The 23,087-nt window shown below is 35.2% G+C and overlaps 1 protein-coding gene across 8 annotated transcripts in view; it reads left to right on the top strand.

The window, feature by feature from the left end:
- EVI5 (ecotropic viral integration site 5) overlaps window positions 1–23,087 on the top strand; it is a 214,386-nt gene that overhangs the window by 124,492 nt on the left and 66,807 nt on the right. For 6 of the 8 annotated variants that reach the window (XM_067726948.1, XM_067726950.1, XM_067726945.1 and 3 more), the window contains 4 exons: window positions 9,857–9,991; window positions 13,468–13,608; window positions 14,789–14,947; window positions 22,755–22,901. In XM_067726948.1, the coding sequence (XP_067583049.1) occupies window positions 9,857–9,991; window positions 13,468–13,608; window positions 14,789–14,947; window positions 22,755–22,901 (582 nt within the window). The remainder of the gene's footprint in view (window positions 1–9,856; window positions 9,992–13,467; window positions 13,609–14,788; window positions 14,948–22,754; window positions 22,902–23,087) is intronic. The other 2 variants (XM_067726944.1, XM_067726947.1) reach the window with 1 other exon arrangement.

The raw sequence follows: 23,087 nt of genomic DNA, 5'->3' as shown, positions 1-23,087 counted from the left end.
TTTTTTTATGTCCTTCTACTTAGGAATAAGGTTGTTCCCAGAATCTCAGTGAATCTGAGATGGTCTCACTTAAAAGGGCTGGAAGTGACAGAGGCCAAGTAGGCTATTATATGAATATTGGGAATGTGGATAGTATGATAGCTAATGAGGGTGACACTCCTACAGTGAAAAGGATCAAGGTGGTCTTCAATATACTAAATTACAACTAGAAAAAAATGTAAAAAGATAAATAAGAAATACCATGCAAACACTAAGCAAAAGAAAGCTGGAGTGACTGTATTAATATCAGATAAAGTAGACTTCAGACTTCTTGGAATAAAGAGGTACATTACATGTTGGTAATATGGTCAGTTCCATAAGAAGACATAACAATCTTAGGATTGTTATGTATTTAGGAATATATGTCTCCTAATATGTGTATGCTCCTAATGATAGGGGAGCATGAAGCTGAACTGATAGAACTGAAAAGTGATGTGGACAAATCCACAGGTACAGTTGGAGTCTTTAATACCCCAGTCTCAGTAATTGGTGAAACAAGTAGGTGGAAAATCATTATGGAATGGATATCAAAGACCAACCAGCTTGGCCTGGTTGGCATTTATGGAACACTTCACCTAATAACAGAATACATGTTATTTTTAAGGACACATGGAACATTTACAAAGATATTTCTGGAGATAAAGATATTCTGGACCATAAAATAAATTTTGACAAATTTAAAGTAACTGAAATCATAAGAAGTATCTTCTTTGACTCTAACAGCATTCAGTTAGAAATTAATAACAGATATCTGGGAAATCCCTAAAATATTTGGAAACTAAACAACACATTTTTACCCCTGTGTCAAAGAGAACATCTCAAGGGAAATTAGAATGTGTTTTGAATTAAATGAAAATGAGGACACAACATTATCAAAATTTGTGAGATCTGCCTAAAGCAGTGCTTAGAGGAAATACTATAGCATTGAATGCTTATATTAGGAAAGGAAATAAGTCTCAAACCAACAATTTAAGCTTCTACTTCAAGAAACTAGACATGTAAGAGGAAATTCAACCTAAAGCAAGAAGGAACAAGTAATAGAGTAGAAATTAATGAAATTGAAAACAGTATAAAACAAAAATAGAGAAAATCTGTGAAATCAAATGCTCGTTCTTATAAATCATCAATAAAGTTGATAAAACTCTGTCTAGACTGACTAAAGATAGAAAAACAAAAGCCAGTTTAGGGGTGACATTGACTTTTTACAGATGTAACCAAGTTGTCTTGTCTCATATCCTGGATTTGTCTGATTCCTTTCTCATGGGGTCATATTTCCTGTAAACTAGATTCAGTTAAACATTTTTAACATTTAGATTATAGATGATGCTGTGCTTTAAATCAGGAATCACATAATGTAAGTTCCCACTATTAGTGATGATTCTGAGTTTGATCACCATGCTAAGTTTGGTTACCGCACAGCCTTTCCCTTGTAAAGGTATGGTTTCTTCTTTGCCACGATTAAGTAATACGTTGGGAAATACTTCTGTACCAAATAAATATCTTGCCCTCTATTCACCTTTTACCTATGGTTTTAGCATTCTCTGATTGGATTTCCAAAATTGAGATTTTCATATTTTCTCATTTTTTTCTGCACTGTTAGCTAATGTTCCTCTGTAAAAGAGACTTTTCTCTTTTTCCCCTTCAATCTCTCTCTCTTACTCACTATGAATACTTTTCTATCACTCCAGACTCATGGGCTTTTGTTTGTTTTGATGTTTCATATCATATTTAATGATTTTAATGCTATTGGTACAATGATATATATTAAACTTCTGAGCAGCAGTTTTTAAAAGGTAAATTTTATTTTTAATAAATTTTGAGTATTGATATGCTTTAAAAAGCATTTGTGCAGTACTCAATCATTGAGTAATTGTCTTTAACACATCATTGCATTTTATGCTGGCTCTTGATACTTTGAACCTGATATTGCTGGTTTTCAAAAACGATCGTGTTAATTATTTTTTTAAATTGAGGTATAGTTGATTTACAATATTAGTTTCGGGTGTACAACATATATATTCAGAGATTACACTCCTTTAAAGTTATTACAAAGTAATGGCTATATTTCCCTGTGCTATACAATATGTTGTGTTAATTTATTATTTAGTATTTATGCTAAATAAAATTTAATATTTACTTATATTTAGTAATTTTAAATTAAATAATAAATATTAAACTAAGCACAAGATAAACCAAGCATTGAGATTAAATTATCCCTTTAAGTATTTGTTATACATGTTGCATGCCAGTTTTTCTAGGAAACCCATAGAAGTAGAAATGATCCAATGATATTTCATACAGTTGCATGTCTGACTTTGTCCTTTTTGAGTGTGATGGGGCACAGATGTGTTTATATTGGATGATTTTTCCTGATGAGACCAACTGTCTGAGTCTTGCTTGATCTATTTATAAACTTTTTGCCCTATACATGACTGCTTATCATTCAGGTGTCCTGAATAAGTAATTGTTGTCCAGCAGTTTGTTGGCTAGGATCAGGGTATACAAGAAGGACTGTAACACTTAAAGCTGCTGAGCGCTGAAATGACTGCCTTTTGAGGTTGTTGGGACCTTTGTACCAGGAAGTACTTAACAGGAGGCTAGGCAAGATTTCTTTCGATCTTCCTTCCTCTTCCTATAATTCTAGAAGAAAATATGAAATAATTATGTGATACTTTTAAGAACCAAGGATTTGATATGAGGAATAAAAACTAATCTTACTTAGATTAAACACATGAATAAACATTAATAAACTAAAAACTATCCATTAGTGCAAGCTGTGAAATCGTCTAGATAATTTATTTTAGAAAGTGTGTTTGTTAAGCAGCATTTAGAATTGCCCCACACCTGATTTACCTAGTGGGTTTGTTTTTCTTTATGAATATGGAAATTAATGTTTAATATATCTTCCTGCATTATAAACACTTTTAAACTCTACTTTGGTGACATTTCAAGAAAAAGCCATTTAATTTGTAATTATTGGTAAGTTTATGTACATCTTCCTAAAAATCCAAACTAGACTGATGACTTAACACATTAAGCTTCGTAAACTCTCAGTATGCCTAGAAATCTGAACAGAAGCTTTCTTCCAAACTAATTTTGGCCTTAGTCTAAGATTAACTGTTTTATATTCATATGTAATCATCTCTTTTCAGCTTAAATAATAAGTGAACATTCATTTTAGTGGAAATAATTGTTTTCTTAACATTTTCTTCATCAAACTATCTTGGAGTTTGTGTATATAAATCATCAGAGATAATCTTCCACTTTTTAAAGGATGTGTGTAATTTTTCAGATGCTGGGAATAAATAATTTTAAAATGATATACCAAGTAAAAAATAAACTTATTTATTTTTGGCTGCGTTGGGTCTTCGTTGCTGAGCACGGGCTTTCTGTAGTTGCAGAGAGCGGGAGCTACACTTCGTTGAGGTGTGTGGGCTTCTCAATGCGGTGGCTTCTCATTGCAGAGCACAGGCTCTAGGCATGCAGGCTTCAGTAGTTATGGCATGCAGGCTCAGTAGTAGTGGCTCTCAGGCTCAGTAGTTGTGGCGCACGGGCTTAGTTGCTCCGCGGCATCTGGGATCTTCCTGGACCAGGGCTGGAACCTGTGTCCCCTGCATTGGCAGGTGGATTCCTAACCACTGTGCCACCAGGAAAGCCCCCAATTTCTCAAAAAAGTTTAGTGTGACAAATCTTTAAATAGTACATCCATATTGCTTGGATTTTTAAAAAAAGACTCATTGGAACATGTGGTAGAGGGGATTACAAACATCTTTTTTGGGATCATATGCTGGGTGGGAGAGCAACTTTTTATTTAAGTTTTTTTCTCCTTTAATATTGTCTTGCATAGAACCATTCTGGACTCTTTGATAGTACAGGCATTTTCTCAGATGCTTTGGATGTAACAATGGAAATGTACCATATCCCCACACTATTACAAATTTTGTTTCGTTTTGAAACAGATTTCTTTTTTTTTTTTTTTGCGGTACTCGGGCCTCTCACTGTTGTGGCCTCTCCCGTTGCGGAGCACAGGCTCCGGATGCGCAGGCTCAGCGGCCATGGCTCACGGACCCAGCCGCTCCACGGCATGTGGAATCTTCCCGGACCGGGGCACGAACCCGTGTCCCCTGCATCGGCAGGCGGACTCCTCACCCACTGCGCTACCAGGGAAGCCCCCAAATAGATTCTTATAGGTTATTTTTGCAGCATTGAATTTCCACTCTCATTGTTTAATATGTGGTTTATGATAGGGGGGGTTTGTTGTTGTTTTTTAAACCACGAGTTGACTAGCTAATTGATTCAGCAAATAAGGTTTCTCACTTACTATGAAAAGTACGGTTTAATTCTGGCAATGTAGTGGTAAATCACACTATCCTTGGCATTGATTGTATAGTATTTATAGAGATAGATATTGTGAAAATTATTTAATTAGAGTGGCAATTAGTACGACGAGAGAAGAATACAGCAATGCAGTCACATCTTCAGGCTCCACTTCTAATTCTAGTTCTCTTGCTGTTTTCACCACATCTGCAGTTACTTCTCGCACTGACTTGAACCTCTCCACATCATCCATGAGGGTTGGAATCAGCTTCTTCCAAGCTCCTGTTAATATTGGTATTTTGACCTTTTCCCATGAATCATGAATGTTCTTTTTGTTTTGTTTTGTTTTTTTGGGTTTTTTTGGCGGTATGCGGGCCTCTCACTGCTGTGGCTTCTCCCGTTGCGGAGCACAGGCTCTGGATGCGCAGGCTCAGTGGCCATGGCTCACAGGCCCAGCCGCTCCGCAGCATGTGGGATCTTCCCGAACCGGGGCACAAACCCGTGTCCCCTGCATCAGCAGGCGGACTCTCAACCACTGCACCACCAGGGAAGCCCTCATGAATGTTCTTAATGGCATCTAGAATGGTGAATCCTTTCCAGAAGGTTTTCAATTTACTTTTCCCAGATCCATCTAAGGGATTGCTATTTATGGCAGCTATTGCCTTACGAAATGTATTTCTTAAATTTTTTGAAGACTTGAAAGTTGGAATTATTCCTTGATCCATGGGCTGCAAAATGGATATTGTGTTAGCAGGCATGAAAACAGTATTAATCTCATTTTACATCTCCGTCAGAGCTTTTGGGTGACCAGGTACATTGTCAGTGAGCAGTAATATTTTGAAAGGAATCTTTTTCTGAGCATTAGGTCTCAACAGTGGGCATAAAATAGTCAATAAACCATGTTGTAAACAAATGTGCTATCGTCAAGTCTTTGTTACCATTTAGAGAGCATAAGCAGAGTAGTTTTAGCCTGATTCTTAATGGCCCTAATATTTTCAGAATGGTAAGTGAGCATTGGCTTCAGCTTCAAGCTTCCAGCTTCATTAGCCCCTAACAAGAAAATCAGCCTGTTCTTTGAAGCTTTGAAGCCAGGCATTGACTTCTCTTCTAACTGTGAAAGTTTTAGATGGCATCTTCTTCCAATAGAAGGCTGTTTCATCTACATCAAAAATCTATTGTTTAATGAGCTGCCTTCATTAATGACTTTAGCTAGGTCTTCTGGATAACTTGCTGCAGCTTCTATGTTAGAACTTACTGCTTCACCTTGCACATTTATGTTATGGAAAAGGCCTCTTTCCTTAAACCTCATGAACCAATCTGTTTTAGCTTCAAACTTTTCTTCTGCAGCTTCCTCACTTCTCTCAGCCTTCATAGAACTGAAGAAAGTTAGGGCCTTGGTCTGGATAAGGCTTTGGCTTAAGGGAGTGTTGTGACTGGTTTGATCTTTAATCCAGACCACTAAAACTTTTTCCATTATCAGCAATAAGGCTGTTCTGCTTTCTTATCATTTGTGTGTTCAGTGGAATAGCACTTTTAATTTTCTTTAAGAGGGACTTCCCTGGTGGTCCAAAATCCGCCTTCCAATGCAGGGGACGCGGATTCGATCCCTGGTTGGGGAACTAAGATCCCACATGCTGCAGGGCAACTAAGCCCACGCTCCAGAACTACTGAGTCCGCGCACCTCAAGTAGAGAGCCCACATGCGGCAAACTACAGGGCCCACGTGCTCTGAAGCCCGTGTGCCACAACTAAAGAGAGAAAACCCACACGCCACAACTAGAGAGAAGCCCACATGCTGCAATGAAGAGCCGGCGCACCGCAACAAAAAGATCCCGCATGCCGCAACAGAGATCCCGCGTGCCGCAATGAAGGCCCAACGCAGCCAAAAATAAATAAATATTTTTTAAAAGTTAGGATCATTGTCAAAAAAAAAAAAAACATTAAAAATAAATTTCCTTTAAGAATTTTTCCTTGGGCGTCCCTGGTGGCGCAGTGGTTGAGAGTCCGCCTGCCAATGCAGGGGACACGGGTTCGTGCCCTGGTCCGGGAAGATCCCACATGCCGCGGAGCAGCTGGGCCCGTGAGCCGTGGCCGCTGAGCCTGCGCGTCCGGAGCCTGTGCTCCGCAATGGGAGAGGCCACAACAGTGAGAGGCCCGCGTACCGCAAAAAAAAAAAGAAAATTTTTTTAAAGAAAAAAAACCACGAATTTTTCCTTTACATTCACAACTTGGCTGTTTGGTACAAGAGCCCTAGTTTTTGGCTTATCTTGGCTTTCGACATGCCTTCCTCACTAAATTTAATCATTTCTACCTTGCGATTCAAAGTGAGAGACATGCAACTCTTCTTTCTCTTGAACACTTGGAGGCTGTTGTGGTTTTATCAAATGGCCTGATTTCAGTAGTGTTGTATCTCAGGGAATAGGGAGGCCCAAGGAAAAGGATGGGGGGAATGGCCAGTCTGTGGAGCTGTCAGAACACAAACAACATTAGTAACACCGAAAGTCACTGGTCACAGATCATCCTAACAAATATAATAATAATGAAAAAGTTTGAAATATTGTGAGAATTACCAAAATGTGACACTGACTTGAAGTGAGCAAATTGTTGGAAAAATGGCACTGATAAACTTGCTTGAAGTAGGGCTGCTACAAACCTTCAATTTGTAAAAATTGTATCTGCAAAGTGCAATAAAGCGAGGAGCAATAAAACGAGGTATGCCTCTATTAAATAATACCCACTGTAAGCACTATTAACAGATGGTGATATATAAGGCTATTGCGGTGGTTCAAAGAAAGAGATGAGAGCATAAATAAAAACAATGACTGTGAAGATGGAAAGCAGACAAATTCAAGAGATGTGCAAGTTACTAAGACTTTGTGATTGATTTGGTATGGGTTGAGTATAAGAGGGGAAGTTTTGACTTGGTCAGTTGTTAGATGGTGGGATCCTTAGCATATAGTAGTAAATACATGAGGAGGAAAAGATGGGGAGTCCAGTTTTGACATGTTGAATGTGAGGTGAGTATGAGGCTAAAGAGATGAACAAAACCAGTAGGAAGTTGTGAATATGAATCTGTAGCTTAGTAGAAAGATCAGAGCTGAGAATATGGACTTGAGAGTCATCGCTTTCTATGTATCTGTATATCTGTCAATATCTGTCTATATATTTATTGTCCCTAGAGTTCCATTATTGTGTGTTCTTTCTTCCTCCCTCTTCCTGTCCCTCTTTCCCTCCTTTTTTTTTTTTTTTTTTTTTACTATTTACATATACAAAGTATCTGATAGTGTCTTTATACAGACTGTATTAGTGGATGAAATCACATAGGAGGAATCTACAAAATAAGAAAGTTAACAGGAAGATTGAGAAAAAACACACAATATTGGAACCCTGGGGCCTACTGATTGATACACACAGACATATACACACACAGATACATGTAGACATACATACCTATAATTAAGTAGTTCAGCTGACAGAGGAGACAGAGAAAATATGAGGTAGAACCGTGAAACAGTAATACCTCAGAATCTGAGGGAGGAGAAATTTTTGAGTTGTCAGTTGTTTTAAATTCCATAGACTATCTGGTGAAGGTAAGAACTGAATAAAAGGGCTTTCCATTGAGTTTTTATATTGTTATTGGGTATTAATATTGTTAGCGATTAGAGCAGTTTCATCAAGGGATGAAGACTAAAGCTAGTTTGCAGTGGGTTGAGGAACAAATGGGAAATATGAGAAGAGAAATAGCATGTACACTATAGAATGTATCCCATTAACAATAGAGGATGATTAGAAGTTTTGTAAATTTTATTGATAAAAATTTGTTCCCAATATTAGTACAGTTTTTTGTTTACTTGGTTGGATCAGTTGGATTATACCAGATCAATGGTTTCATTCTCATTTTGGCTATTTGGGTTTGATGTATTCCTGGGGCTCTCCTGATAGAGTCTTGCAAAATAAGTGTGAAGTAACATAGAGCTTTAGATTAAAAGCAAAAAATTCTAGTATTACTCATAAAGTAACTATGACTAATTAAACAAAAATCATAGCACCTGCATTTTGGATGTGGTCATTCCAAAATTGCCATTCTCCTATTTGGTAAGGTAAGTATTTGCTAAGCTGTTACACCTATTGCAGATGTACTTCTTGTATTGATATATTGTTTTAATAGTATCAGAAAATTACTAGGAGAAACAACATGTAGTACACTGAATTTAAAAATTCTCATTTGCCTAATAAGTGAATGGTGCATTTTTAAAAATATCTTTTTGGGTAACTGGGGCAAGGGAGTACCATATGTTTTAATTAAGTATTTAATAGTTTTTAAATAGAGTTTTAATTTGATGTCTGTTTTGTTCCTAATGTCTTGAATAGTAAAAGGAACCATTCTTTACTTGTGCTAGTTCAGTGGGAGATTATTCCCTATGACTCTATGTTGGAATTTTGAGTTGTCGCTATTTTTTTACTACGTGAGTTAAATGTGAAGTGATAGTTTATTTTAGGAAGTCTTTTATAATGGTGAATTCAATATCTTTTTGCTTTTTTGAACAGCTTTGTGTAGAAACTAGTTTAAAAAAAGGGATTTCTAAAGTAGCTGTATTGGTATAAAGTAGGAAAGGAAATGGAAAGGTTTCATGCTTCCATGGCTAATTTCTTTATGCAGCATCTTCTTTTTCTTTGCTTCCAGCAGTCATTTTCATGAGTATATTTAAATAGGTCTACATTTCTAACAGCAAATACATTTTTATTCTTTCGGGATTTAGGATGGTTCACGTTATTGTGGATGCTTTGTTTTTATTTCTATTAGGTTAAAATAGAATTTTCAGTAAATACGTACTTGCCTTCTGTAGTCTGTAATGGTGCTGTCTAATAGTAATATAATGTGAGCCAGATATGCATTTTAAAATGCCATGTTAAAAGGAGTAATTAATAATTAATGAAATTAATAAATAATAAAAATTTTATTTGATTAAATTAATATTTTGTTTAACTTGACATTTGAAATATTATTTCAACATATAATCAGTGTACAAATTACTGAGATATTTTTCCTTTTTATTTCACACTAAACCTTCAAAATCCAGTTTGTATTTTACACTGAAAACTTTTCTTAATTTGGACTTACCACATTTCAAGTGCTCTGTAACCATATATGGCTGGTGGTTACACTGTTGTACAGTTCAGGTCTATAGAGCTGGAACAAATTCTTAGTATCTGGATGGATGGACAGATAAAAAAAGATATTTATCTCCTATAAATTGGATTCAGTTAGTGTAATAACTGATTATGAACACCCAATAATATGATCATCTTTATAGATATCAAACCTGGAATTTTTTGTTCATTGGAAAGTTAATTGGAGGAGATAAGCTGGAAATATTAGGTGGATGGAACTTTTACAGTCTGGTTGCCCTCAATAGTTGTATTGTGTAATTGCACTTATTTTTATTATATATACATGTTCATACTTATGAAAAATTTCAGTGTATGTCTATAACTTGTAGCATAAATGCAGTTCCAACTACAATGAAGATTTTGTGCTACAGCTAGAGAAGGAATTGGTCCAAGCCCGACTGAGTGAAGCTGAGTCTCAGTGTGCACTAAAGGAAATGCAGGATAAAGTTCTGGATATAGAAAAGGTAAGAACAACATAAATGCTTTCATTCCCGAATTAGAATGGGACATGTGATAGATACTTGTTAAGTACTTACTGAGTAGTGAAATTGGACTTGGTGTTTTTGCACATTAAAAATCTTACATATTATAAGAGAGGAAAGGAAAAAAATACATGATTCCCATTTATTCTTTGTTGTTGCCATACTACTCAAAGTGCCATATTTAGGGTAAAAATGGAGATTAGAGCCCTTTTAGAGGAAAACAACCAGGATAATTTTGATATGAATAATGTTTAAATGTCAGAGAAGAGAAACTTAGGGGATAGAAATTAACCATTGTCAAGATGAATAGTACTTACAGCATTTAGACTATCACCCGAATGCAGCTGGTACAGTATCTCCCAGACTTCTCGTTTCTGAAATTCTGGGGGAAGTGGGACAATTTGAACTGTAACAGTCTACAAGGTAGTAATATTGCCTCTTGGCCATTGGCCCAGTACTAACCCTTTTTGTTTTGTTTTTTAGTATATAAAATATGCTGAAAGTATTTGTCTTAAGCACATTTCAATTAATGTAATTAAACAGAAGGCAACAACTTCTAGAAGAATTAGATTTAGCTATGAAAAACTTGCCATATATTTGTTAATTTATGGAATACTTTTTGGGTCAATCCAGACCATAGTGTATTTCTTAATTTAAAGCCTGTGCTAAACACAAGTAAAAAGAACTAAAAACATAATCACATTGGTAGTTTTTTTTAAAAATGAAAATTACCATTTTTATCCCTATAGTATATAAATACATCATGTTGCTTTTATCCAAATAAAAGGTAAATTTCAAAAAAAAAAATCCACTGTGAAATTTACATTCTGACTAAGCACAAAAGTACACAAATATTAGGTCTAATCAGAAATTTCAGCTGGCAAGTGAACATTTTTACTTTGAAATATGTAGATCTGAGATATAGGAGTGAATATTTTGATTGAAACACATTGCAAATATACCTTGTTTTCATGTAAAAATAATTTTTTTAAAGAGAAAAAAGAAATTAACCATCATCTTCAAATATTATAATACCTTCATCTGCAAGAGGTGTAGAAATAGACCAATACATAAACATTTCAGCGAAAATTTCATCTGAGTGTAACTGTTACAGCTTTCCAAGCTGCAAAAAAACCACCTCCGAATATATAGGAAGATCTTAGCTGGAGGTGTACTTACAGAAGCTAACTTACCTTTTTTCAAAGTTATTAAAGAACAGATTAGTAGTGGAAATAGAAATGATTTTAGGTTTCTTACAACCCTCCGACTTGAGAGTCTCCGTTCCAGATCACAAACTCTGAATCTCTGTTCTCATTTATAAAATCATAGATGATTTGGGCTCTGTGTTGCGTTTGTTTCTTTGGCCCTTGGGTAGTATCTAGCCATTGAGTCAAAAACTCATAAATAATGGACATGAAAGATACCCTCAAATTGTTCTTAACTGTTAGAATAGGGTATAAGTACAATCAGTAGTGGAATAATTTTGCTAGAAATCTACTTGCTATTTTTATATGATTTTTGGAAAACTTATTCTCCTGTTTGCTGAGAAAAAAGCCGGCAAGAATGCTGTAAAAATTGCCTAATTAAGAGTATTCTGGGCTCCATGATTTAGGTAAGAATCTGGATCTTTTAGTTTTGAATATTTGGTAGAAAGAAATGTCCTTGGGTCCAATTTAAAAATAAATTTTTAAGTAGCTTTGTTGGTATTCATGTTATAGAGTAGAAAGGAAATTGGAAGGTTTCATGCTTCCTATGGTTAATTTCTTCATGCAAGATACTTTTTTTAATGCATATACAGTAAATTTCTGGTTTTCAATTGAGAAAATATTTCAAGTCCATCATAAAAATGTGTAGTTGGCAAGAATAACTTTATTCCATCATCTCTGTGGGCTAAAATCTTCATGAAATATTTCAGATAGAAAATTTCATAGACTCAGGACTTGATATTTCGACAGTACTTCAGTTTACCTAAGGAGCTTTTACTAGAGCCTAATTTAGGATTCTTTGGTCATTCCCCAGAGCAGTTTAATATGGCAACCCTATATCCTATGGTGGGTCTTTCAGCATGGTAGGAGATTAAATCTTGTACCCTTGAAGCAAATATTTAGGTCACCTTGGTGCTTATTTCTTGAATATTGATATAAATAGTGCCTAAGGTACAGATGTTTTACACTCCCTTTTCAAAATGATATGCTGAGAAAATATAACAAAACAGATTTTGGACTATTCTCTTCCATAAATCTTTAAAACATAAATGATGTTCGTGCTTTGTAGTCCTAATCAGAGGTTAGTATGTTCACTGCCATATTGAAAAACATTTTTAATCCTGTTGCTCCATAATTAGTATTTTATTAAACAAAACAGAGTTAGACTTTCTGTGTCCTCAACATTAAGTACAGTTACCCTTATACCTTTCTGGTGGGAATATAAAACATGCAACTGCTTTGGAAAAGTTTGACAATTTCTTAAAAGTTAAATGTAGAATTACCATCTGATCCAGCATCTCTGTTCTTTCATATATACTCAGGAGAGTTAAAAACATATATCCGCACAAAAACTTTTACATAAATGTTCATAGCAGTGTTATTCATGTAACCCCAAAGTGGAAAAACCCACATTTCCATCAACTGATGAACGTGTAAATAAAATGTGGTATATCTGTACCATGGAATATTATTTGGCAATAAAAAAAAATGAAACTTGAAAACATGCTAAGTGAAAGAAGCTAGTCATAAAAGGCCATGTATTTTATGATTCCATTTATATGAAATATTCAGAATAGGCAAATTCATAGAGACATAGATTAGTGGTTGCCAGGGGCTGGGGGTAGGGGAAACGTAGAGTGACTGCTAATGGTATAGGGTTTCTTTTGGGGGTGATTAAAATGTTCTGAAATTAGTTCGTGATGTTGATTGCACAACCCTGTGAATACTCTTAAAACCACTGACTAGGGACTTCCCTGGTGGTGCAGTGGTTAAGAATCCACCTGCCAATGCAGGGGACATGGGTTTGAGCCCTGATCCGGGAGGATCCCACATGCCGCAGAGCAACTAAGCCCGTGCACCACAATTACTGAGCCTGCGCGCCGCAACTACTGAAACCTGCATGCCTAGAGCCCATGCTCCGCAACAAGAGAAGCCACTGCAATGAGAAGCCTGCGCACCGCAACGAAGAGTAGCCCCCACTTGCTGCAACTAGAGAAATCCCATGTGCAGCAATGAAGATCCAGCACAGCCAAAAATAAAATAATTAATTAAAAAAACAAAACAAAACCCACTGACTAGTGTTCATTAAAAGGGTAAGTTTTATGGTTTGTGAATTATATCTCAATAAAATTAAATACAATTACATATGGGAGAAAACAGCTCATTATTTTGTTGTATTTTATTGTTATATATGCTGTATTTTATTCTTAAAATTAAAAAAAAAATCCCCAATTAAATTTTCTCTTGCTTTAGAGAAACAACTCGTTTCCTGATGAGAATAACATTGCAAGGCTTCAGGAGGAACTCATTGCTGTGAAACTGAGAGAGGCAGAAGCTATTACGGGTTTAAAAGAACTTAGACAACAAGTCAAAGATTTAGAGGAACACTGGCAGGTATATCAAAATATTTTGTGTGCTTTAAAAAAGAAAGGTAAAACCTGAATATCCATTTTGTGTGAATTTGAAGTAGTTAATGACCAACACTAGGATCTGAGTTTAAAGTGAGAAAGACCCTGTTTAATATACAAAACTGAGAGCATTTATAAATTGAAAGTACCTTTAGGCTTTTTCTCCCTTTCTGATTCTTATAAGTAAATAAAAGATAAAATAGAGATCAAGTCATTTTTATTGTGTTGTTACACCATTGTGATTTGTGTAACTTTTTCTAAAGAACTAAAAGAAAATACTTCTTTATATAGTACTTATTTCTTCTCCTGTTGATATTAAATTCATTGGTCAGTATGAAACATCAGAAGGGTGACACCAATATAAATTTGTTTATGAATTTGTAACTTCTTTTGAAAATGGTTTTCCCACAAAATAAAACAGACATTCAGTTAGTTATATGCCCACAAATTTATTCACCCACAAATTTATTCACATATGAGGGAAACTATTGATAAGTAGCAAAAAAACAAAACAAAACAGAATCTATAAGAGAGAAGGGAGAGAGGGAAGAAAAAATAAACTACACATCATTTCAGAATAGTGATCTTGGTATGAATTTGGGATGGGGGATGCATCTAGCAAAGACTGAAGTCAGTCCTTTAAGTTGCCATGGCTTTTTTTTTTTTTTTTAAGAAGTATCAGGTGGCATTAGAAATTAGAAACAAATGAAACAAAACTGTCCTTCACCACAGATATTTTGAGAACACTGCTCTCAACTTCTAATATTGTTTCCTTAATTCGTGAAAGGCCCAATTTTCCCCTTTTCTTGGGATTTCATTACAAAATAATGTAAAAATCTCTCAGAAAAAAATTAGGGTGAAAAATGTATTCTTTACAATAATTAATCCACAGTATAAAAAAAATTGAACTATATCTGAGTTTATATCACACATCTGCCACTTACTGGCTGTGTGACCTTTCTGAAGTTACTTACTCACAATTTCCATTTTCTCACCTCTATATTTAAAATAATAGTGTTTAACTTTTAAGATTTTCTGGGGATTAAATAAAATGATTCATATAAAGTGCCTCATACAGTACTGGGCCTGAAATAAGTGCTTCGTTAAGTTGGCTCTTACTGTAATACTGGGAATATTTGTTGCGATATAATTTTTTTGTATCTCAGCGCCACTTAGCTCGTACTACTGGGAGATGGAAAGACCCACCTAAGAAAAATGCTGTGAATGAGTTACAAGATGAACTGATGACCATTCGACTTAGAGAAGCTGAAACACAGGCAGAAATAAGAGAAATAAAACAAAGGATGATGGAAATGGAAACACAGGTATAATGGAAAAGCCTAAGAGCTTTAAAAAATACTGTTAGCCCATTAAAAGTTTATGCACAAATTGTATCATCCTTAGAACAGAGCCAAAAGGTGGACATATGAAACTGTCTAGACTGCAGTTTTCTAGCCCAGATAAAAAGGGCTAAAAGTGTATTCCTTGACAGCAGAGATTTAATATCTTCTTTGACTCTTTCAACAAAGTTTAAACAAGTCATAAAACTCTATATGACTTTGTTTCATTGTTGTACAACCTGAAAGGGAATACTCATGTTGAGCAAAATTTCTTAACCTCAACAATATTAACAGTCAGGACCAGTTAATTCTTTATTGTGAGACTGGCCTGTGCATTGTAGTATGTTTAGCAGCATCCCTGGCCTCTCTACCTACTACCATATCCCTCTACCCTCTACTCAGCACCACGCCCCTGCCACATTGTGATGGCCGAAAGCATCTCCACACATTGCCAAATGTCCCCTGGGGGGCAAAATTGCCCCTGGTTGAAAACCACTGATGTAGAATATAATGTGAATGATGCTTCCTAAAGTGTAATGTGGTGACTCTGAGCAGTCAATTCCGAAATTACACTTCTTTCTTCTCAAGTCCCATTTTCTCTAATAAATCTTATCTCAAATATGCTTGACTTAAGATCTGCAAAGTCCTTTTTATGTAACCCATTTACGTTATAAAAGTACCTTTGGTACATTTGGTTTTTATGTGGTACATCTGTGTGGACTATATTCTTTATTCTCTGTAATGTTATTCAGTTTTCAAAATACTTATTCAGTCAGTAGGGGGCATAGTTAACTCATATATCATTCTGTATACTTACTGCAAAATGATTATCCCAAACAGACTCATATATAGAGAGAACAAACTGATGTTCATCAGAGGGGTGAAGGATTGGGGTTGGTAGAAATAGGTAAAGGGGATTAAAAGGTACAAACTTCCAATTATAAAATAGTTGTCATGGGCATATAGTATACAGCATAGGGAATATTGTCAATAATATTGCAATAACTTTGGACAGTGATGTTATCAGACTTACTGTGGTGATCAATTTGCAATGTATATAAATGCCATACCATATGGCATTTATATGTCACTACGTTGTATACCTGTAAATAATATGTCAAGTATGCCTTAATAAAAAAATTAAAAATACATAGAAGATATTAAAAAAATGATTATCCCAACTTAAACATGGAAATGATTATCCCAACTTGAACATGGTAATGTGGATATGTAAATCCTTTAGATTAAATGTATCTTGTTTTACATTGTTCAAAGTTATTTTCTTGTATTGTTCATTGTAATTAAAAATAACAGTAAGATTATGAAAAGTAGAAATCCAGCTTTGTGATGGTAAGTTTTATTTTTATAATCAGATTTTATCCCAGTATAGATATTAAAGATGCAAACACAACTTTTAAGCCAGTGTTCAGGATTTATTTCAGAGTGACTGTAGGTGAATGGATCAAACTCAGCAAATGTGATTTTGGGAACTTGTGACTACAAAGCAGTATGCAGCCATCAAAGATCTTACACTTAAAAAAAAAAAAAAATCTTACACTTGAGAAATCAGGCAAGCACAAACTGTATTTAATATAATTCACTATGTGAGATAATCAAGGTTAACTAAATTTACTGTGGTAATCATTTCGCAATGTATGTAAGTCAAGTTATTATGCTGTACACCTTAGACTTATACATGCTATATGTTAATTATATCTCAGTAAAACTGGAAGCAATATATAATTCAGAAATTTGTAAGTAGAGAGTTAGATAGAAATTGCTATGGAGACTAGGACAGGACAGTTAATTGCAACTTGGTGGTTTGGAGAAAGGCTTCCTAAGGAATTTGTATTTTGCACTGTGCCTGACTAATGATCGTGGCTCCTAAATGTCAGTGCATGTACTGGTGACGATCCATGAAGTTTTCTCATTGCAAAGTGAGGAAAATAAAAACAGATAGTGTCGTATGATGTTAATGCTGTATTAGTCATCTAAAGAATATTACATCAAACACCTATGTATCCAGCATCCAGATTAAGAGATAGGTCCTTGTTGATACATGTAGCTCCAGTTCTTTCATTTTAATGACTTTTAGAAAAGTCCACCTGATAAGTATACCTTGGTTTATGGAGCCACTTTCCTTTTCGTACCGATTTTTGCTATTACAAACAGGGCTGCTATGAGCATTCTTGCATGTTTTCTTGTGTATATCTCTAAGAGTTTCTTTAGTACAGGGGTTCTTATCTTTTTTGTGTGCCATGAACCCCTTTGGCAGTCTGAAACCTATGGACCCCATCTCAAAATGTTTTTTAATGCATAAACTACATAGGATTTCAAAGAAAACCAGTTATATTGAGGTACAGTTATCAAAATGCTGAAGAACAAGTTTGTAGTATGGAATGCAGACAGACATACACAACATATTCCCATTGCAGGAATCAGGTTTTTCATAATTTAGATTTTTTTGTACCTAAATTAAATTGTGCTATAATTTTCCTTTTGGGGGAACCTTTTATCTGGTTTTGGCACCAAGGTAAGCTGGGGGAATGAGTTGGGTTGTATTTAACTTTTTCTGTTCTCAGAAGTTTTATGTAAGATTGAAATTACCCATTACTTGAATATTTGCTGGAATTCATTCCTCTTTTTTTTGGGCCATGCGGTACGTGGGATCTTAGTTTCTCGACCAGGGATTGAACCTGTGCCCCCTGCAGTGGAAGCACGAGATCACTGGACCACCAGGGAAGTCCCTGGAATTCATTCCTTTAAACAGTCTTGTTTTTTGTTTTGTTTTGTGGGTGTAATAATTATTGATCCTAGTTGTTGAAGGGTTATAGATCTTTTCAGGTTTTCTGTTTCTTCTTGAGTCTGGTGCTATAAGATGTGCTAAAGTTCTTCAAGACTTTTTAAGAAAAGAAAGAAGGCACAAATAAACACTATTAGGAATGAGAAAAAGGGACATAAATATAGATCCAGTGAAAATATTTTTTAAAAACATACTCTGAACAAGTTTAAGTGATACATTTGAAATTTGAGTATTTAGATGAAATGGGCAGTTTCCTAGGGAAATATAATTTGACTTGATGTGATTTTTGCTTTGGTTTTTTCTTGAGCTTCTGGGACCTGTGAATTTGTGACTGCCATGAAATTTGGAAATTTCTGGGTCATTATTTCATCACATATTTCTTCTCCCACACTCTCTTCTTCAGGGATTCCATTTACACTTATGTTAGGTTGTTTGATGTTGTCCAGCAACTCTTGGATGCTCTACTCTTTTCCCTCCCATTATTTTTTCTCTTTGTATTTCAGTTTCTATTGACTGACATATTTCTCTTGATTTATCACTAAGTTCACTGATTCTTTCCTCCAGTTTGTGAGTTGTCTGATGAGCTGTTTAAGGTATTCTTTACACCTGTTAACTGTGTTTTTTACTTCTAGTATTTGTTTAATTCTTGTAGTTTTCATTTCTTTGCTGATATTACCTATCTGATGTTGCATATTTTTCACCTTTCCCATAGAGCCCTTATTTTAAATTCCCTGTCAGATAATTTCAATATCTGTGTCATATATGAGGCTGGTTCTGTTGATTGCTTTGTCTCTTGGAAGTGTTTTGTTTTTTACCTTTTCCTATGCTGTGTAATTTTTTGTTGAAAACTAGATGTGTATCTTGTGTAGAGCAGTAGACTAAGGTAAATAGTTTCTTGCCTGGAAATGGGTACATCTTTCCTTCTACTAGGTCTTTAATGTGGGGGATTTGAGTTAATATAGTCAGGAGTTGGGCTGGTTTGAGGTTTGTTGTTTCTGTGGTTACCCTCATTGCACCACGGGCTTCAAATTCCTCTAGCAATATCTTATTTTTAGATCAGAGGTTGGTTTGCCAAAGGGTTTTCTTAATATCTTTAGGTCTTCCCTTCGTACAGTACTTCAGGGGGTCAGTCCCCAGCAGTATTTCACTGTTACTTGTTACAGGAAATTGGAGGGTCAGAGAACACTTCTGCCCTATTGTTCTGATAAAGCCTCAGTCTTAGGCTGCATCATGTCCCTGGATCTGGGGTGTTTGGTCTCATTAGTGCTCCTGTCCTACCCCCAAGCTATAGTCCTGCCCCTTCCCCAGATGCACTGATATTCCCCATGCCCCAGAGACAACAATATTTGTTGTCCTGCTCCAAGCAGATTAAACCTTTTGTTCTGTAGAGGAGATAAGCAAGAATTAGTGCCCCTGACATAACAGCTGTTTCCCCCCTCCCTGCGGTCTGTACCATGGAGATCTCTTTCTCAGGACTCCCACCAATCTTTTTCGTGTGTACCTATTGGGGTCCATGAGGGAAAAGTGTATAAGAGTTTATGCACTCTATTCTCCCCACGGGCTCCACGCTCTCTAGCCAGCCCACACTTGAGCTCCACCAATTCAATGTGTATTCTAGCTGAATTATTCTTAACAGCTTCTAGCAGCATCTGCCCTGTCTCTTAGATTTTGAGGTAGTTGGTTGTCCTGTGACCTCACCTCTCTGGGTTCAACATTAGTCATGAACTTAGAGTTTGGCTGGCTTTTTTTTTTTTTAATTGAAGAGGTGGAAGCAATGTTCTTTCTGATTCTCTATATCCCCAATCAGAAATCAAGTCTTTTTTTTTTTAATTTTATTTATTTATTTATGGCTGTGTTGGGTCTTCATTTCTGTGCGAGGGCTCTCTCTAGTTGCGGCGAGCGGGGGCCACTCTTCATCGCGGTGCGCAGGCCTCTCACTGTTGCAGCCTCTCTTGTTGTGGAGCACAAGCTCCAGACGCGCAGGTTCAGTACTTGTGGTTCACGGGCCTAGTTGCTCCGCGGCATGTGGGATCTTCCCAGACCAGGGCTCGAACCCGTGTCCCCTGCATTGGCAGGCAGATTCTCAAACACTACGCCACCAGGGAACCCCAAAAAGTCTTTATTATGATGTATTTGAAATTATTTTATTTTGTATTCTGTTTCTTCTTTCTTTCTATGTGTTTTCTTCCTTTCTTGCTTTTTATTGGATTTAGTGTTTTCTTTCTCCTTCTATTAGTTTGACTTTTATAATTCCTTTTCTTTTCTATTAGTGTTTATTACCTAAAGGAAAGAAAAAAGGAAGAAAATGCTTGCCTGACTGAACAAAGTCTAAAGTTAGTAATTATCTCTGTCATTCTTCCAAACTATATAAGGGCCTTAGAATAACTCCATGTGTTCTTCTTACATCTTACGATTATTGTACATTTTTTTATATCTCCAAATTCCTAGGCATTATTATTGTCTTATGGAGTCAGTACTCCTGTGGATTTGTCTACCTGCATGCCAATTTTTTGCTCTCTTCTTACTTTTATCAAACAGTTTCTTTCCAGTTTTGATCATGAGTTGTAAACTCTCTCACTTTCTTAAAATAAATGTACTTTTCTCTCACTCTTGTATGTTGTTAGCTGAGTATACTTTTATAGGATGAATTTTTTTTAAGCACTACCAATTTTTCCTGTTGAGATGTCTGCTGGATATTTCACTTTCCGCCTTCACAGATACTCAGTTTTCCCCTTGATTTGCCTCTTCTTTTCTTTAGCATTTTTTAAGTTTTGTTATAATGTATTTTGATGAGGCTTTATTTATGTTGATATTTATCCTGTTTGGGACTAGTTGTGCTTCCTGAGCTGTAGATTCATGTGTAGTTGTTGTTGTTGTTGTTGTTGTAAAAGATTCCCAACTATTACCATCTTCTAAGGCCATTGTGTCTCACTTTTTTTTCTGCAACACCTGTTAGGTATATTTTATCCTGAAACACGTAATAGGTGTATTTTATACCCCCTTATTCTCTTTTCTGTGTCTCAACATAATTGAATTTTTAACATCAGTGTCTGTTAATTTTAAAAATTATATTTGGTTATTTTTCAAATTTGCTGAATGCTTTTCTGACAGTGACCTGTTCTTTGTTTATGTTTTTGCTTCCTCTTTTTATGTCTATGTCTAATAATTTTAAACATAAACTATTTTGTATAAAGCCCTTATGTGATTATTTTACTATCTAGAGTTCTTAAAAATCTATTCTTGCTATTTATTTATTTTTTTGTCTACCATTTCTCACTCATAGTCAATTCTTGGATTTTGTTTATGTGTGAGTGTTTTGTTTTGTAATTTTGGATCGTGGAATGGTATTCAGGGGTGTAGGGAGGAGTTTTGTCTGTGGGAATTCTTTGCAGCTTATGTTGAAGTTGTGTCCCTCTGTAGTATAGTTATTTGTCTTAATGGTAGGAGGTAAGACAGTAAAAAGAGGTTGTAGAACATTTTGAATACAGTACTAAGAAGTTCACTCTTAATTTTGTAGACAGACAGTGTTCATTGATTGAAAGTGAGAAAGAAGGGGATGACATAGAGGATGGTCTTAGGAAGGAGGCATTTCTTCTGTGAGTCAGGAAGATGAGTGGTGAAGATGAAGAAACCTGGAAGTGGTAGAAAGTTTTAGAGCTTAAATCTATTGGATGATCCAGATTTTAAAATTAAAACTGGAGGCAGGATCATCTTCATAGAGTGAGATAGAATAGGTTTAATAATAGTAACAACTGAGTATTTATTAAATGCCTTAAATTTCAGGCATTAGGTGAGAACTCCTTCCATAAACTTTTCTCACATAATTCTCAAAACACAGCCTTAAAAGACAAGCAGTAATATCTATGGTTCTATCAGTGTACTATAATTTGATGGCATTAGTTAACTTGACCAAGGTTGAAGAATGGTTAAATGAAGAGCCTAATTTTGCCTGTCTTTGCTTATGAAAATCCATACTGTTTCTTTCAGGCCTCTAATAGAATAATTTAGCTTTGAGAGAATTCAAGCTGGGTCAAGCCTGAATGTGAAAACTGCCTCGTGTCAGTAAATTCAAGATCTAAACAAGATCCTATTGTACAGCACAGGGAACTATATTCAATATGCTGTAATAAACCATAATAGAAAAGAATATGAAAAAGAATACATATGTAAAAAACTGAGTCACTTTGCTGTACACCAGAAACTAAAACTACATTGTAAATCAACTATATACTTCAATAAAAATAAATAAAAGATCTATTTTTTTATCATGTCCTATAGTTATAATACACTAAGCAGCTAGCATGTATTGAGTTCTTACTATATATTAAGCTCTGTTAACATGTATTATTATCTTGTTTAATTTCTAAAGATAACCAAATGAGAAATAGATAGTATTTTTATGTACATTTTTCAAATGAGGAAATAGAAACTAGATATTAACTAGTTTGCTTACTCACCAAATAGCAAGCCAGAATTCAAAACCAGTCCATCCTCCATAAAAACAGACTGTGCTGTATATATTTTAGGAATGTAGAAGTTCATGTGATATATTTTGTGACATCAAAAAGTTTACAGTCCAGTAAGTGGTGGTGATACCTTTTGATTAGTCTGTGTTTTCTTTTGGGAACTGGAAAAGGGAGTTAAATTCATCGTATCACATCTATTTTATACCATATTGCCTATTTCAGAAATTAATACTTACAAGTTCTATGTAAACATCCTTATAGTTTATAGATATTTATTGTATAAATGGTAAGTGGACCTCTAATGAGAATTTCTAATATGAACCTTATGCATCCTTTTGGATGATTTGATTCTTAAAGCAGTTTTATAATTTTTTTAATGTATTTAACTATTTGTTGAATAAAATAGGCCTATAACTAATAATAATATTAAGAATATTGTTGAGGCATAATATGCGTAGGTAGAAATTTATGTTTTTTCAGGCCTTTTATCTATACTCTGAGTTTTTATATTTTTAATTATTAGAACCAGATCAATAGTAATCATCTTCGAAGAGCAGAACAAGAGGTGATCAATCTACAGGAGAAGGTGCAGTATCTTTCTGCACAGAACAAAGGACTACTTACCCAATTAAGTGAAGCAAAGCGCAAACAAGCAGAGATTGAATGCAAGGTAAATATATCATTTAGCAAGTTTATGTTTTTGTCAATATAATAATACTTTTTTTGTTTTTGTCTCATCATTGAGTACATTATCATAAAACCAAAAAAAAGCTAGTCTTATTTCCTACTTTTCCTGAAGTTACTTTGGCAGTTGCTTTCAGGCCAGGTTAGCTCATCTTGCTCTGGGTGGATTTCA

The sequence above is a fragment of the Pseudorca crassidens genome, chromosome 2, assembly GCF_039906515.1.
Source record: "Pseudorca crassidens isolate mPseCra1 chromosome 2, mPseCra1.hap1, whole genome shotgun sequence".
Lineage (NCBI taxonomy): Eukaryota > Metazoa > Chordata > Mammalia > Artiodactyla > Delphinidae > Pseudorca > Pseudorca crassidens.
The sequence above is the reverse complement of the archived record's forward strand: the minus strand, read 5'-3'. Positions and strand labels throughout refer to the sequence as shown.